At 40.5% G+C, this 17,796-nt stretch overlaps 1 protein-coding gene and 1 long non-coding RNA gene across 10 annotated transcripts in view; one reads left to right on the top strand and one right to left on the bottom strand.

The window, feature by feature from the left end:
- Positions 1-9,639, bottom strand: part of RBL1 (RB transcriptional corepressor like 1) — a 60,727-nt gene extending 51,088 nt beyond the window's left edge. For 4 of the 8 annotated variants that reach the window (XM_086331915.1, XM_086331916.1, XM_086331919.1 and 1 more), the window contains exons 1-2: positions 9,405-9,639; positions 6,311-6,444 (exon numbers count right to left, since the gene is read on the bottom strand). In XM_086331915.1, coding sequence (XP_086188041.1) covers positions 6,311-6,444; positions 9,405-9,560 — 290 coding nt within the window. In that variant the 5' untranslated portion in view covers positions 9,561-9,639. Of the gene's footprint in view, positions 1-2,401; positions 2,632-3,177; positions 3,262-6,310; positions 6,445-9,404 lie in introns of all 8 variants that reach the window. The other 4 variants (XM_086331918.1, XM_086331920.1, XM_086331917.1 and 1 more) reach the window with 2 other exon arrangements.
- Positions 9,640-9,655: 16 nt separating this feature from the next.
- On the top strand, positions 9,656-13,741 carry LOC147360290 (uncharacterized). 2 transcript variants are annotated; one of them, XR_015139070.1, is made up of 5 exons: positions 9,774-10,209; positions 10,362-10,472; positions 11,810-11,866; positions 12,552-12,610; positions 13,237-13,741. It is a non-coding gene; the product is annotated as an uncharacterized LOC147360290 (long non-coding RNA). The 2 variants fall into 2 exon arrangements; XR_015139069.1 differs by lacking the exon at positions 12,552-12,610 and having other exon boundaries at positions 9,656-10,209.
- The last annotated feature ends 4,055 nt before the right edge of the window (positions 13,742-17,796 follow it).

The raw sequence follows: 17,796 nt of genomic DNA, 5'->3' as shown, positions 1-17,796 counted from the left end.
GGGATGCTCAGCATGTGAAATTCTATTCTTTCCTTTGTCTGAGGATTTTCTACTAGAACGGTAAGCTGCATTGGAACTTAGGGTGAAGGCATAAAACCTGAGGTCCTTAATCATATATATCTGTTTGGTTTTTGAATCTGGAGGTGACAGCATAGAAATGAGGAAGTGGTAAATTCTTATGGAGCTCAATAGCAGCTCCTAGGGACAAAAACATTGCCAAAATCCAGGGACAGCACTGCTGGCCATGCAAGCTGTGTACCTATTAGATGGGATCTGTGATACGCTTTTTGGTTGTGTAGCCAGCTTCTCTTTCTCCTGGTCATTTTCTAAGCCTAATTTCTTAAGTTATCCTAAAGACTTTGTCAGCTATCCAATATTCTTTCAATACATTTTTTTTCTCCTTAAGAGAGCCAAAGTTGGTAGCTGGTATCTGTTTTTTTTTTTTTTTTTTCTTTTTAATAAATAAGAGCCGTAACTAATATGTTCTCATATAAATCCAATGTATATATTGCTATCCCAAACATCTATTTCTGCTTTATTGACTATGCCAAAGCCTTGGACTGTGTGGATCACAATAAACTGTGGAAAATTCTGAAAGAGATGGGAATACCAGACCACCTGACCTGCCTCTTGAGAAACCTATATGCAGGTCAGGAAGCAACAGAACTGGACATGGAACAGACTGATTCCAAATAGGAAAAGGAGTACATCAAGGCTGTATATTGTCACCCTGCTTATTTAACTTATATGCAGAGCCCAGAGAAACGCTGGGCTGGAGGAAGCACAAGCTGGAATCAAGATTGCCAGGAGAAATATCAATAACCTCATATATGCAGATGATACCACCTTTATGGCAGAAAGTGAAGAGGAACTAAAAAGCCTCTTGATGAAAGTGAAAGAGGAGAGTGAAAAAGTTGGCTTAAAGCTCAACATTCAGAAAACGAAGATCCTGGCATCTGGTCCCATCACTTCATGGGAAATAGATGGGGAAACAGTGGAAACAGTGTCACACTTTATTTTTTTGGGCTCCAAAATTACTGCAGATGGTGACTCCAGCCATGAAATTAAAAGACGCTTACTCCTTGGAAGAAAAGTTATGACCAACCTAGATAGTATATTGAAAAGCAGAGACATTACTTTGCCAACAAAGGTCCGTCTAGTCAAGGCTATGGTTTTTCCAGTGGTCATGTATGGATGTGAAAGTTGGACTGTGAAGAAAGCTGAGTGCTGAAGAATTGATGCTTTTGAACTGTGGTGTTGGAGAAGATTCTTGAGAGTCCCTTGGACTGCAAGGAGATCCAACCAGTCCGTTCTAAAGGAGATCAATCCTGGGTGTTCTTTGGAAGGACTGATGCTAAAGCTGAAACTCCAATACTCTGGCCACCTCATGAGAAGCGTTGACTAATTGGAAAAGACTCTGATGCTGGGAGGGATTAGGAGCAGGAGGAGTAGGGGATGACAGAGGATGAGATGGTTGGATGGCATCACTGATTCGACTGACATGAGTTTGGGTGGACTCCAGGAGTTGGTGTGATGGACAGGGAGGGCTGGCGTGCTGCAATTCATGGGGTCACAGAGTCGGACACAACTGAGTGACTGAAACGAACTAAACTGAACCTGGAACAAAGTTTATCAGTGTTTGAAAACAAACAAAAGAGCCTTAATGCTACTGCTACTGCTAAGTCACTTCAGTCATGTCAGACTCTGTGAGACCCCATAGACAGCAGCCCACCAGGCTCCCCCGTCCCTGGGATTCTCCAGACAAGAACACTGGAGTGGGTTGCCATTTCCTTCTCCAACGCATGAAAGTGAAAAGTGAAAGTGAAATCGCTCAGTCGTGTCCGACTCCTAGCAACCCCATGGACTGCAGCCAGGCTCTTCGGTCCATGGGATTTGCCAGGCAAGAGTACTGGAGTGGGTTGCCATTGCCAGGACTGATATCACTTAAACTATGAATGTGATTTTTTTAAACTAAATTAAAATACAAAGTAAACTTCACAGCTTTCAAAAGTTTTTGTTTCATTGAAAATCTATTACAAAGAATACAGTACTCCAAAAAAGCATATGAAAGATGCTCAACATCATTAGACATTAGGGAAATACAAATCAAAACCATGATGAGACAGCACTTCATGGGCACTTGACTATTAAAAAAAAAAAACCGATAGGAATTTCCTTGGTAGTCCAGTGGTTAAGAATCTGCTGCCAATGCAGGGGACACAGGTTTGATCCCTAATCTGGAAATATCCCACATACTGCAGGGCAACTAAGCCCATGCACCACAATTACTGAGCCTATGGTCTAGAGCATGGGAGCCACAACTAATGAGCCCGTGCTCCCCAACAAAAGCCACTGCAATGAGAAGCCCGCATACCACAGTTCGAGAGTAGCCCCTGCTCACCTCAACTAGAGAAAGCTTGTGCAGCAACGAAGACCCAGCAGAACCATAAATAAATAAACAAATAAGTAAATCTTTAAAAAAAAAAAAGGTAGATAATAAGTGTTGACAAGATGTGGATAAATTGGAATCTTCATAGAATGACTAGTATAGTCACTTTGAAAAACAGCTTGATAGCTCCTCAAAAGGTTAACCAGAGTTACCACAGGACACAGCAATCCTTATACATACATCTAAGAGAAATGAGAAATACGTCTACATAAAAAGCTGTACACATTCATAGCAACATTATTCATAAGAGTCCAAAGTGGAAACAACTCAAATGTCCATCAACCAAAAAATTAATAAAATGTTTATATCCACGCAATGGAAAATTATTCAGTCATAGAAAGGAATAAAATGCTGATACTGCTACAACATGGATGAACCTTAAAAACATTATGCTAAGTTAAAGAAGCCAATCACAAAGAAATATCATATACTGTATGATTCTATTTATAGGAAATGTCCAAGATAGGCAAAAAGACAGAAAGTGGATTAGTGGTTGCCAGAGGAAGGGGATTTAGTGGGGGTACAACACGTGAATGCTAATGAGTATGAGGTATCTTTTTTGGGGTGATGAAAATGTTCTAAAATTGTAGTCAGTATGTGAATATATTAAAAACTGTTGAGCTATATATTTTAAATGGATATGTGGATTATATTTCAACAGGACTGTTAAAAAAAAATGCTACTCCAAAAAGGATACAGTGAAATATGCTAGAAGTATTAGTAATTACCTTCCAAAAGGCAACTTGGCAACATGAATATAAAGTCTTAAAAACACTCAATTCTTTCATCCAAAAATTGCTTTTTATGAGAATCTAAGGAGAGAGTCAAAGATATAGGCAAAAATATTTATACAAAGATGGATATCATGCTACCCTATGACAGTTTTTTTTTCTTTTTTTAATAAGTAATGTACATAATTACAAAATTTCAAAGGTACTGAAGGATACATGATGGAAAGTATCTCTCCTTGTCCATCACCTCCCTCCCAGTTTTTTTCCACTAAAGCAACCAACTTTGCCTTAGTGACTAATTATATCTTCCCCATCCAGGGACTGAACCTGGCTCTCCTACACTGCAAGCAGATTCTTTACTACTGAGCCAGAGAAAATCACAATTATATTGTTACTAGTTTCTTATTTATCCTTGCAGAACTTTTTAGGGTATTTATGAATACACACCTAATTAAATACTTTTTCCCCACTCAAATGAAACAATACTACCTACAATAGATATTCTATACTTCTCTTTTTTCCTATAATTTTGGAGATCATTTCCTCTCAGTTCACATGAACGTCCTTCCATAATGTTAAGAGCTGGATTTTATTCCACTATATGGATGTGCCATAAATGTATCTAAGCATTCCCTTTTCTCTTTTAAACTTTTTTATTTTGAAATAGCATCAAACTTACAGAAAAGTTGCAAGAATTGTATACAAGAACTTCTTTATTCAACAGTATTCACCAATTTTGCATTTTGCATATTTGCTTTGTCATCCATCTCTCTTTATGTTATTTATGTGTATACAGATCTTCCTCGATTTACAAATGGGGTTACAGGATATAACCTGTAACCCTACTGTAAGTTGAAAATATAAGTTGAAAATGCATTTAATATACCTAAACCTACTGAACATCACAACTTAGCCTAGCCTACCTCAAACATGCTCAGATGCTTACATTAGCCTACAGTTGGGTAAAATCATCTAACACAAAGCCTATTTTATTAAAAAAAAAAAAAAGTGTTGGCTATCTCACATAATATAACAAATACTCTACTGAAAGTGAAAAACAGAATGGCTGTGAGACAGAATGGTTGTAAATGTACTGGTTGCTTACCCTGCTGATTGCATGGCTTACTGGGAGCTATGACTCACCCTGCCAGCAAAAACCAAGTACAGAGAAAAGATGGTAATATGGAACATATGTCCCAATAGTGGCACACCATCTATTTTTAAGGGTACTCAAAAGGCAAAAAAGAAAATTACTTTGTAAAAAATTAATATCAATGTTTCAATTAAAATTATGAAAAGTAATTTTTCATTCAGGTTCTAATAAATATGAAAATAATGAGTGAATGAAAATAATCTTGATTTAAATCACAAGTTACTAAAAAACTTGTAAAAAATAAGGAAAAATTACTTCTCACTACTTAATGAGGCTCAGACAGCTGCTTTATTAAGAATTTAAAATTCAAATTATAAAACAGATACTAATATTTAACACTATTAATAGCAGAACAAATTTTTACATAAAACTTTTTTTTTGGGGGGGCAGCACCTCATGTCTTATAGGATCTTAGTTCCTTGACCAGGGATTAAACCCAGGCCTTTTGTAGTGAGAGTGCATAGTCCTAACCACTGGACAGACAGGGAATTCCCACATGAAACTTTCTTTTTAAGTTGGAAATTGCTTAGGCTAATTTTTTTTTGTAAACTGAAGTTGAATTAAAGATACAATTTAAGAGAAGACACACTAATGTATTTTTGTTTACTGATACATAAGTAATACAGCATGGACTTCAGAGGCTCTGCCACTTAGGTATATAACCACTGGATATAATTTAACCTCTTGGTGACTTGGCTTCCTCATTTTTAAAATGAGATTTATTTGATAGGATTACTGTGAGGATTAAATGAATAAAGATATGTAAACTATTAGCACATAATATCTGGCACACAGGTAAATCAATAAAAATCTTCTAGTTTTACAGGTATATGTATGAATCTATACTTCTACAGTATTTTGCAGTATGATTTAGCAATATTTGATGCATATTTTCCCAAGTCTATAAAGATCTACATAGTCACTTAAAATTAGTGACTTCCCTGGTGGTCCAGTGGTGAAGAATCCACCTTCCAAACGTAGGGGATGGGTCTGACCCCTGGTTGGGGAGCTAAGATCCCACGTGCCATAAAGCCGCCAAGCCCGCACACTGCAGCTACTGAGGCCACAGGCACTGGCACCTGTGCTCCCAGTGAGGAGTCCTTGTGCTGCAACTACAGAAGCTGACGAGCGGCAACAAGGACCCAGAATAGCCAAAAAAGAGAAAAAACGTTACTGCGTCAAGTAATAAAACTAGAATAGAGATGTTAGATTATAGAAAATTATTGTATCAGGATTAATTTTGTTGACGTGGATAACTGTACTATAGATATTTAAGGAAATACATACTGAAATATTTAGGGGTATAGGGCTATAATGGATGCTACTTAAATTGAAGTAGTTGAGGAAAATATATTATTTAAGGGAAAAAGATTAAATGATAAAGCAAATGGAGTAAAATGTCACTAAAAGGTGAGTCTAGGTCAAGGGTGTATGGATGGTCTTTGTAATTTTCTTATTTTTGCAACTTTTCTGAAAGCTTCAAATTATTCTCAAACTTAAAATATTAATGGAAAAAATCATAGATAAAAAGACTTAGTAATATTCCTGGCAGTACAGAAGTTAAGACTTTATGCTTCCAATGCAGGGGGCACAGGTTCCCACCTGCTGCATGGTGCAGCCAAAATAAAAAAAACACCCAAAAACAAAACCTCTATGCCTGTAATGCCTGTGGTGATAGTTACATAACTCTGTAAAAAATACCCCAAATCACTGAATTGTACAAGTAAGTAAATTATATGACTTATAAATTGTAACTCAATTAAAAAAAAAGATTTAGAACAGGGGCCTTTGGTTGAAGTTAGAATTTGAGGAAGAAAGTCAGAGAAAGAATGTGAGAACTAGGAAAAAAATGTGAGAACTGTAAAAAAAAAACCTTAGAATGGGATGAAGCTAAATGATTTAAAATGAAGAAAAATTAAATTCTAAAGTTAAATTCAGGACTTATAAAGTAATGTTTGAAAAATCAAAGTGCTTTACCTTAGTTTAGCTGAACGTAGTATTCTGGTAAGTGAAACGCAATTTCCTTCCATGATACCCTTTCCAACTGTGGGAATGATGCTTTTGCGGCAAGCAACATACAACGAACACGCCAACCAGTGTATAACCTCTCCCTGGCAGGCAAAAGATAAAACAGCAAAATGGATATATTTCGTTAGAACACTTGAATTCTAGACTCAAAAGAGATCTTAGGATTATCTGGTCTAATTTTCATACTGTATTAACAGGCGAGAGAAGTGAGGCTATTTGCCCAAGGTCAGAAAGCTTAGTTGGTAGCAAAAATGGGTATAAAATTCCTTACTCTCAGTCCTGTGTAACATGGTAAATTGATATTAATCTAAATATAGATCTCTCATCTATACCCCAAATCTAATATTACTGAAAAAGTTCTCAATTTCTCAGCATTAGCTTTTTCAGTATTATAACACCAGTCATGGCCTTGATGATGTGGAAGTTCCTTTCTATCATTTTGTTTCTTTTTTAATCACTTAGGCAGAGAAAAGGAAAGAACAGAGTAGAATCATGGCAAAAGAATCACACATATAAAAACTAATACCTATCGTGTTCAACATAAAGGAGATTGTCAGTTTTGTGAGGCAGAAATTGGGGGAATTATTTACCCTAATCTTTAAAACAGTCTAAGTATGGCTCTCTATCTTAGCAGATATTTCAATTTGCAATGCTACAAAAAAGGTGACATTTGAGAATTCAACACTAGACTTGAGCTATTGAAGCTAGATTCACTTTATGACTTCATTGCTGAGCTTTACATGAAATTAAGAACTAGCCACAAATCTCATACCATAACACAATACTGTAGTGCAGATCCTCTTTAAGACCAGACTCTAGCAGAATAAAAATGACTAATAAAGATTTCCTGCAATAATCCAAAAGGAGTGAGCAGAAATTGGTAGCTACTAATAAATCTAAGACCCAGTGTTCCTGCCCTAAAGTAGTGAAAAGTCTTAATTGCTTGAGGCAGGTAAGCTTAAGGTTGAATACTTTTAGAAGCCTTGATTAACGAATTGTGTGGGTATAACACCCAAGTATTATAGAGCTTTTGGATACAGGCTACTAGACGAAAACACGATTAATATAGAGAAACTTTAAGAACCAAAATTACTACTTTGACTTTTTTTCTAAAAATAAAAAGCACCTATAGTATTTAAATTAGTTTCTTGATACTAGGCCTTCAAAATACAAAAACACTCTGACCTTATAAAACTCCAAGTGTAGAACTAAGAGAAACAGATACTGTTATCTATAATTGGTGAGATACACGTTTTAAGAATTGAAAATAAAGTGTTATGGGAGAATATAGTGTAGTGAGCAACTGATTTTGACTGGGGGGTCACAGAAGGGTTCACAGAGGGAGACAAAAGTAGTAAGTGGTGATAAACCACCAAAATGTACGGGTGAAGTGGGGTGGGTAATCAGGAGCTTGTCAGGTAGACTAGAGGGGATAGGGATTGGGCAGAGGGATTCTTAGGAAGCAGTAGATACATGAAAATGCCTTTCACCAAAAACAAAGCAACAAAGAAGAGGAAAATAAAACACTTTAGATAGAATAAACACAAAATCTTAATTCAACACAACTGTGAATTAAGTCAAACATTAAGATATCCTGATCAACTCTGCCTAACTGGAGATTCGGCTCTTAAACTTTCCCTGGAGTGGGGAGTGAAGTTTCCAGGCAGAGGGACTGGCATGGAGAAAGTTAGGAGCAAGCTAGGCATATTCAAGAATCTGAAAGAAGCGCCTAGTTTAATGCCTTCAATACAGTCTACACTCAGCAATGCACATTCAATGAGAGACTAAATGAAGACTTGGGATGTCAGAAACGCTTTCTCTGGCTTCTAAAAAGTTTGTTTTCAATCGAGAGGCTGTAAGTTATAATCTCCCTTACTTTCTCCTCCTTTCCTCAGCTTTCCAGTCGTGTCACCCGAGATGCAGATGACTGTCCTTAATCCAGTCTATCCAGTCCTACCCTGGAGACAAACAAGAGTCTCTCTTCTTCTCCCTCATATACTGACACACACATACACAGTCAACTCCAAATTTCCAACTCCATGCCTCTGAACTCAGCGATTAACTATTCTACTGGGTGATGAGTCAGAAGAACACTCCTCTTAGATCACAAAAACTTTTGATCATGAGGCCACTGCAAATATATTCCATCATAATTCTACCTCTATATTGGGCTTATGCTTGTTTGGGTTTCTGCGATGATTAGCAGAACGAACCTGGGCAACACAACCCTCCTGGTCTTGATACCTGGACAGCAGGATTAATACTCCCTGCCCTGTCGTGTCACAGAGCTGTTGTGAGAAGTTAACCCAAGAATGGCTGGGGAAAATCTAATGATAGCTTACATTTTATTCTGTTCAGAGACAGACACTGTGTTTAGCGTCAAGAACATCTAATTATCCCCGTCTGAGAGAGGAGGAATCTGGGGCCCAGAGATAAGCCTTGTGTGCACAATTGGCTCTGATGAAATAGCTGTGTCGCGGCAATACGGCAAAAAAGTAACCCACATTTCGGGCCGGCAGGGTAGAGAGATTATGGCTTAGACTGAGTCTGGCTCCACCATTAACCGGGCGACCTTGGGCTTAACCTCTTTGGGATTCAGCTTCCTCATCTGTGTAATGGGGATCACAGAACATAGTCAAAGGGTTGTGGAGAGAACCAAGTAAGACGACACATCTAAAGCGCTGGGCAGCGGTGTCTTGGCACACAAGTCATTCCGGCTTTTATCGTTATGGTATTTGCTTCTCAAATGGACTTAAGGGCAGTCTCAAGACGTCTGTGGCGCTGGTCTGAAGACCAGGGGACGACCTCTGAGTGGAGTGTGACCTTGGAAAAGCCACTCCTTTTCCGGACTTGTTTCCCGCCTCAAAATAAATGGAGAAATGGGATCTATACCCTCCCTTCCAGCTTCGCACTCCTCGGCGCCCGCCTGGGCAGAGACCCTTCCCGGTGGGGAAACTCCCACCGCCCCACAGGGTGGGGTAGGGGCGGGGCGGGGGTGGGGTCTGGCGAGCTCGGTCCCGCCGCCCCACCTGCCGCCGCTCACCTCTAGGCTGTAGTTGCCCCGGATGGCAGTGAAGTCGTCCAGGGCTTCGGCCGCGCTCCCCTCGTCCAGGTTCAGCTCCTGGCACAGGGCCTGCAGCGCTTCCCCGGCCGCGGCGACCACTGCCGCCCCCTCGGCGTGGGGATCGTCCTCGTCCATCCCCTCAGGCCCGGCGGGCGGCGCGGTCACAGCCCCCCGGCTCCTTTCTCCCTCCTGGGCGCGCTACCCACAACCACCCGCGCGAAAAGCGCGCGAAAATCGGGAGCTGCAGGACGACGTCTCTTCGATGGTCTGCATCCGCGTTTCTCCTCTAAAAAGTCCGTTTCTCCTCCAGGGCTCCCAGCCGGCCCTCTCCGGATATGTGATAAGAAGACCGACTTCGGGGCCTAAAACACCTGAACTTGGCCCTTGGCGGGCAGCGGTGGACACAGCCGGCGGGGCAAATTGGTAGCGGAGGGATCGGCAGTCCGCGCGCAGGGTCTGCCGGGAGTTGTAGTCTGTATCCAGCTTTGGCGCCAGGGGCGCATCCCTTTCTTGGTGGCTCTGGTTCAGGCAGGGCTACCAATTGCGAGGTGGCCCCGTTCATCTTAGGAAGAAACGTCTTCTGCCCCGCCAACCCATGGGCCTCCCTGCCCCAGGACTCCAATCACAGTTTGATCGAGACTTGCTCTCTGAGTTAGGAAACGGAGGAGGGAACTGAAAAAAGTGATCCCACAGCATCAAGGGCAGGGGAGGGCCTCGTCGGATACTCCTCAGAGTCTCCAGCGCCTATAGAGCGGTCTTTTAGAATCACTGAGGAGTTGATGAGGTAAAGATATTAGCAGACACCTGTCCATCTCTTTTTGATGGCTAAACGAGGCTTGACCTGGGCTGAAAGAGCTGAGAGTAAGGGGCACTTCCTCAGCTCCCTGGGCCCTAGGAACTGGGACCCTGGAACCCAGTAAAAACTTGTCATTCCAGATTTAGGAATGGCCTGAGCATAAGCCTGAAGGCATGGAACTGGTCTGAAGGCTTACACTTCTGCTCCATCAAAAACCCCTTCTCCAGGAAGAGCCAGAATCTTTTAAAAAGGTAAATCAGAGCTCCTCAGTCCTTCACTCAAGATCCTTCAATAGATTCCTGTTGCTCTTAAAATAATTTCCAAACTTCTTTCCATGGCCTATAAGGCCCCATGTGATCTGGTCCCACCTCATCTAGGGCATTGTCCCCTTTCTTAGGTATGTAATAAGTTCCAACCTGCTTTGTTTTGGAACCTTGGACATGCCAAACTGCCAAACTAATTATTACCTCAAAGCGTTTCTCACATGCTGGTCAAACAACCCCAAATACTCTACATGGGATCTTTGCTTGTCTGGCTCCTTCTCATCATCCAACAAAAAGTCACCTTGTCAAGCTTATTGCTGAGCACTGTATTTAAAATAGCTAACCGCATCTCTCCCCCTGACACACACGCACGCACGCACACACGCACACACACACACACACACCTGTATCATTGTCTTCATAGCACCTTATTACTATCTGAAATTATCTTGTTTATTTGCTGGCTCTTCCTACTAAAACGTGAGTTGCGTGAGAGCAGGAACCTTCTTTTTATATTCAGTGTATTCCAGAGTTTATGGATTAGTGACTGGCATAGTTGGCACTCAGTACTTAGTATGGTGTGTTTAAAAATGACAAAGAGCCCATTATTGCTTGGATGAGGGAAGGAGTCACCAGAGATGAAAACGGAAGCAGGTCCAGTTAGGTTGCAAAGGATCTCAGAAGGGTAAAAGCATGGAGATTTTAATAAAAGGAGGTGAAGTCTGTGCAACCAGGTTCCTCTGGGTGTCACATATGGGTTAGTTGGGGGTAGAGAGCAGAGGTATGGAGATGGTGGGAGATGAGTCCAGTATAGATAGGAGCCCTTCTGCAGAGACAGCTCTGTCCTAGAGCTGAAAGGGGCCCTGCTGAAGAGGAGGAGTCTCCAATAACACAGGTTTCCCTTTGGGCTACGAAAGGTGATACTCTCAACTAGAATGGAGTATAACCAGACGGATAAGATCAGTTCTGGAACTGTTGTGTGTGGGATCCTAGAAGGTCGTCCCTCTCCCCTGAGCATTTTCCCAGTCTTCTACATTCCCCATACATAGGGAGGGCTGGGACTTGGGGACCAGCTGCAGTCTGGGTATCAAATGAGTAAAAACTCAAACTCCTTCCCCCAAACTCAAATGTGGTACTTCTAGCTCTGCTTTCTTCTAGCTGACTTCAGGACCATCTTATTATCTTCTGAAAGGGGTATTGGCATGTAGTGTCTGCATTGAGACTCACCTCCTATTAGATTTTTCAGCAAAGAAATGTCAGGATTAGTGGAGATGAAATGGATAAAGATTTTCCTGTACTGGATTTTTTTTTTTTTTTTGCCGCAGCACTTGGCATTCAGGGTCTTAGTTCCCCGACCAGGGATCAAACCACTGGACTGCCAGGTAAGTCCCTAGATCATTTGTTTTCTAATTAAGCTGCTGTGCATCTGTTTTTAAGAGCTCCAGGAGTGGAGGCAGCCTGGACATGAAGATTTGGGAATTTTCAGGCAGTACCTGAAGTTAAGGGATCAGTTTTATATCACTCAGGGAGTGTGTTGGCACGAGAAGAGACTCAAGGGTAGACCCTCTAGGAGTACCAACATTTCAGCAATAGGCAAAATTTTAGGAGTGAATGAAAAGAGGAAAAAAAAAAAACTGTCCAGGAAGGTATAAGGAGGAGGAGCAGTATTTCAGAGGCCGGGAAAGAAGTACTCTATAGAGTCCAACACTACAGAGAGGATGTAGGATGAGGAATTCAACGAAGACCTCCTATATTATCTTTCATATGATTTCAGTAACCTTTTCCAGAAGCAGCTGTCTTTAGCACAGTGGGAGTGGAAGCCAGATTACTGTGGTTGAGAGGCTGCTGGAAGGAAGGTCAAAAAGCTGGAATACAAAGTAAAAACTTGTCTTTACATAGTCTGGTGGAGGAGAGCCAAATGGAAGGGTATTTTCTAGGATTGGGAAACACAAGCATGTGAATAATCAGGGACAGGCAGAGACTGAAGATAAAGAGACCAGTGATGTAGCCAGGCCCTGGAGAAGGTGCCCAAGATGGGGATCTAGAGGCTGGTCTTCCTTTTCACAGCTCTTTTCTGGAAGGTTATCACCGCACATCTAGATTAAACAGACCTGAGAGGCACTCTGGTGAGTAGAAAATAGCAACATGCAATTGGGAGATGACAGTGGTAAAGGTTTGGATATTTCTTTGTTGAGAAGTATCCCTGGCTCTGTTAAACACAGACATCATGATTGGAATTTTTTGAAGAAAAGTGGAATAAAAATAAGACTACCCCATGGGGTCTTGGCTTTCATAGCTGGTCATGGACAAGATCATAAGAGCTGAGAGACCTCAAGTTTTTTGCCTTTGCCATAACTCATTAATCTCTTTTTTATCCAGATCTGAATTTCAGAGGGTCATTCTGGTCTTGAAAAGAACCCATTTTTATCCAGATCTGAATTTCAGAGGGTCATTCTGGTCTTGAAAAGAAACCAAGATAAAAGGAAACAGCTCTCAGGAATTATAAGCCAAAGAAAACCAGAGAGTCATTGCTGCATTTTTCATCTTTTTAGTCAGTAGTGGGGTTTCCAGTGAGTTGCAGTGTATGTACTATAAGGCCATTTCTTCTTTGCAGCTGAATGATTCTGATTTGTTTTTCTGCTTCATGCACACACACTAAGTCCTGAAAACCCTTCGTTTCTTCATTCCAAATATGTTTACTGAATGCCTACTATGTGCAAGATACTGATTCTTCTCTTGCTGTGACTTTCAGATCATCCAGATTTGAACTGAGGGGCACTGCTGGCTTGAAAATGACCCAGAAACAAAAGACACACCTCTCTCAAAGGTCATCCACCAAACAAAAAATGAGAAACACTGCATGCTGGGTTTTTTTCCTCCTCCGGAGTGAGTCTGTGCTCTAACTTTGGATTTTCAATACGTTGTTATCCTGTCTATGTGAACCTCCCATTTTCCTCTCCTGTCTTTTGATTCATTTGATCTGTAACTCTTTACATTCAATTAACCGCTCACGTCTATGACGTTTCCTTTTGCCATGTGGTAATTCTCAGACTATCCTGAAATGAACTATTAGGAAGTACAAGCTTTGGAAATGAGGTCAAGATAAAAGGAAAAGGAAAATACTCTTGAGTTCCCTTCTTTCCCTTATGAAATAAAGCAGATTTAAACTGTACTCTCCCCCTACTCCCCTCTTTTGGACTGTTAACTGTGTCATTGGTTTTCAATAAACAGGACTGCCAAACTCACCAAAAAAAAAACCCAGCCCATGCTGTCCTTTTTGTTATCACTGACTCTCCTGCTCCTTCATCCCCTACACCTAATCACAAAATCTTGTGGACCTAATCACAAAATCTTGTGGATTCCTCCTCCACCAGATTTCTAGTTGTCTTTCAACATGTTATATTTTCTCTTCCAATCCATCTTATGTTTACTTACTAGTCCAGTCTTTCTCAAGCAGCATTTGTATCATGTCTCTTTCTCAAGACTCTTCAGGGCTTCACTATTACCAGTTGAATCAAATTTAGGTAGGTAAGCATTGATCCAGCCTCACCTTCATGTTTTTTTTTTTTTTCTCTCTTCCCTTTTGTCAATATGCTCTCCCTGCTTTTTTCTCAGGGTACATGTTGGTTCTTTTTTTTCGTTATTATCCAATGGCCTGCTGTGTTAACACTCAATTGAGCTTCTTTGACTAGAAAATGAATTATGGGTGGTGAGATAGATTTACTCTCCATTTCTGATCCAGATACGTCATGAAGGTTGTTTATATTTTAATCCCATAGTACCTGTATGATTAGCAGCCTCCCAGTTGTGGATTTAAAATTTCAGAGTTCCCTGGAGCATGTGTCAAGAGCCTGATTCAGACCTTTAGAGGCTCCAAGACTAAAAAGATTAGGATCTACAACCTCCCAAATATAATTCAAAATATAAACAATTCTAAACCCCAAAATAAGTGTAAGAAAGTACAACAAAGTTCTGATTATTTTCCCCAACATGACCATTTCATTTTGTAATTCTTTCCCCTCCAAAATTTTTTTGTCCCCCAGCTTTGCTCTAAGCAACAGGGATAGTCTGCCCTAAGCAACTACTTAGTTGGCACATGCCCCTCTTAGGAAAATCTACTCACCTCCTAACCTTTTAACAGACAAAAAAAAGCAGTTAATAGTTGTGGGGGAGGGGCAAGGCCTGACCTTGTCATTCTTAACTGTTGTTCCTCAAAGAAAAAGCTAAATTGATGGTCCTTTAGCTGGATCCTTAGAGAGAAATTAGAGCCTGCCCTGCTCACAAGGACAATTTATGTTTTATCTACCTCTTTCAGACTTTAGATAAGGAAACTAAAAACTGAAAAGCCCAATTTAACTTAAAAATGTTCATTCTAAGGGTTTCTCCACCAAAACCTGTGTCCTGGGCACTCAGTTCAGTCATGAGAAGAAATTTCAGAACAGCATTTTCTTTTAAGTTTTCCTCTAAGAGACTGTCCTGACATTGACTTCATTCTGTTGCTGCTGCTAAGTCGCTTCAGTCGTTTCCGACTCTGTGCAACCCCACAGACCACAGCCCACCAGGCTCCTGGGGTTCTCCAGGCAAGAACACTGGAGTGGGTTGCCATTTCCTTCTCCAATGCATGAAAGTGAAAAGTGAAAGTGAAGTCCCTCAGTCGCGTCTGACTCTCAGCGACCCCATGGACTGCAGCCTACCAGGCTCCTCCTTCCATGGGATTTTCCAGGCAAGAGTACTGGAGTGGGGTGCCATTGCCTTCTTGACTTCATTCTACTAGAACCAAAACTTAGGATCACTTTATTTTCCTCAATCTATACATACTTTGGTAACTCCTGCTCCATTGCATTCCCAGAAAAGTTGGAAAACTGAACATTAGTGAAAACCCACCCCAGGTATAAGCCTTTTAAGGAGAAGGTCTTGTTGGAAAAATTAAGCCATATGAGAAAGATGTATGTTACACCCAGAGATGGCAATAGCAAATAGTCTCAGCAAGACTATCCCTATTGCTTTTTGCCTCGTTTCAATTTCCTCATTCGATTTAGGGAAGTTGATATTTTTCTTTTCTTCTTCAAAACAGCTAAGGCTATTACCTATGGAGCTACTGAAGAAAGTTCAGAGAATTGGAATCAAGAGTCTTGAGTCTAAGTCCTAGCACTATCACCTACTGATTTTGTGCTCTCTGGCTTTAACCTCTCTGAGTCTGTTTCCTCATCTGTAAAATGGCGATAACAATAATATCTAAATTACACAATCACTTCAAGGTAAAAAAAATAACATGAAAGTTCTATACAAAGAACAAGAATAACTACTGTTTCCTCGACTGCTTTTCTACTGCATCAGAAACAAGTGGATGCTTTACAATCAACTCTGATCCACTTTCTTTCCACATGCGTGTCATGTCTCGATCAGTATTACTGATTCTTAAATGTAGATTAACTGAGGTTGGGAATGTGTTCACTTAGAGCAAACAGAGTTTGTGCATCTGTATAAAATATCTGGAAAGATACATGAGAAAGTGGGAGCAGTAGTTGCTTAAGGGAAGAGAAATTCGAAAGTGGTGAGCTGAGAACAAAGTTACTTTTAGTGTGTTATCTTTTTGTATCTTAAACTTTGAACTTATGCCCAAAACTAAATAAAGAAAATGTATGCTATAAAATAAATAGACCATCACATATGTATACAGTGATACTTAAAATACTTTTTTTACTACTTATTTTTATGGATAAACAGTTAATTAAAAACTGCTTCTAGGAACTTCTTAACATTTTATTTCAGAAATGATTTTTCTGTATATATGATTTAACACAGGGGTGAAGAATCATGAATTAATTTTCATATAAAATTGCAATATCTTTGCCAAGGTCTAAAGTTTGAAATGCAACACAAGAATGCAAAATCCAGGTGACTATAGACTATTTAAGGTGTTAAGTGAATTTGTAACTAAAGTAACAGACCAAACGCTAATTTCTTGAGTATAAAAAACTCATATGAATCAATGTGAAAAAGACAAATCTCAAAATGGGGGAAGGACTTGAATACAGTCTGCTGCTGCTGCTGCTATGTTGCTTCAGTCGTGTCCGACTCTATGTGACCCCATAGACAGTATCCCACCAGGCTTCCCCATCCTTGGCATTCTCCAGGCAAGAACACTGGAGTGGGTTGCCATTTCCTTCTCCAGTTCTTGAAAGTGAAAGTGAAGTAGTTCAGTCGTGTCCGACTCTGAGCAACCCCAGGACTGCAGCCCACCAGGCTCCTCCATCCATGGGATTCTCCAGGCAAGAGTACTGGAGTGGGTTGCCATTTCCTTCTTGGGTGAATACAGTCTAGGTAAAGGAAATATAGATGGCATTTAGACATGAAAAGATGCTCAACTTTTCTAATAAGAGAAAATGTAAACTTAAGCCACTGAAAAGCCATTAAAAAAAAACACTCTGAAACTGGCAAAAATCCACAAGTTTGAAAATGCTTCAGTGACTCCCCATGTCATTCAGAGTGAAGCCCAACTCTTTGTCATGGTCTATCACTTCACTTCCCTATGTCTTCATTTGCTCCTCTCAGCTTTCTTACCCCACCCTGGTCATAGTGGCCTTCTTGTGGTTCCTTGACTAGCCTAGGGGACCCTGGAGCCTTAGGACTTAGAAATGGCTATTTCCTCTGCCCAGAATGTTCTTTCCCTAGATGTGCCTAACCACCTCCCTCACTTCCTTCAAGTCTTTGCTCAAATATTACCTTCTCAAGCCTAAAGAATCCATCTGCAATGCAGAAGACACAGGAGACTCAGGTTCAATCCCTGGGTCAGGAAGAGCCCCTGGAGGAGGAAATGGCAACCTGCTCCAGTATTCTTGCTTGAAAAATCCCATGGACAGGGGAGCCTGGCAGGCTACTGTCCAAAGGGTCACAAGGAGTTGGACACGGCTGAAGTGATTTAGCATGACTGATACAGGAACACACATGCATTACCACTTTAATCTGTAATAAGACTAAACAGTTTTCTGAATTTTTGAAAAATACTGTATTTTAACTTCAAATAACCCCAACTGACTTAATATCCTGAGTTTAAAGAAGTACACTGAGGTTGGGGCTTTCATATAAAGAATCAGATGCAGAGATGAATATCTTGAGATTATTTTCAGATTCAATCATTTACTGATTTTGTTTCAACACAAGACTACTTTAATAATGTCTGCTTCATGCTTTTATTTCACTTTTGGCAGTGATAAGACCTAGGTGGTGGTATGATACTAATATTTCAAACATCTTAACAGGTTCTTTAGCAGCCATGATGCTGTGGCAGTTTCATTAACTGTCAAATAAG

Source organism: Bos grunniens, chromosome 13 (assembly GCF_055505025.1).
Source record: "Bos grunniens cultivar Pamir isolate PY7600 chromosome 13, Bosgru_T2T1.0, whole genome shotgun sequence".
Taxonomy (NCBI): Eukaryota; Metazoa; Chordata; class Mammalia; order Artiodactyla; family Bovidae; genus Bos; species Bos grunniens.
Note: the sequence above shows the minus strand (reverse complement) of the source record. Positions and strands in the feature narration are given on the sequence as shown.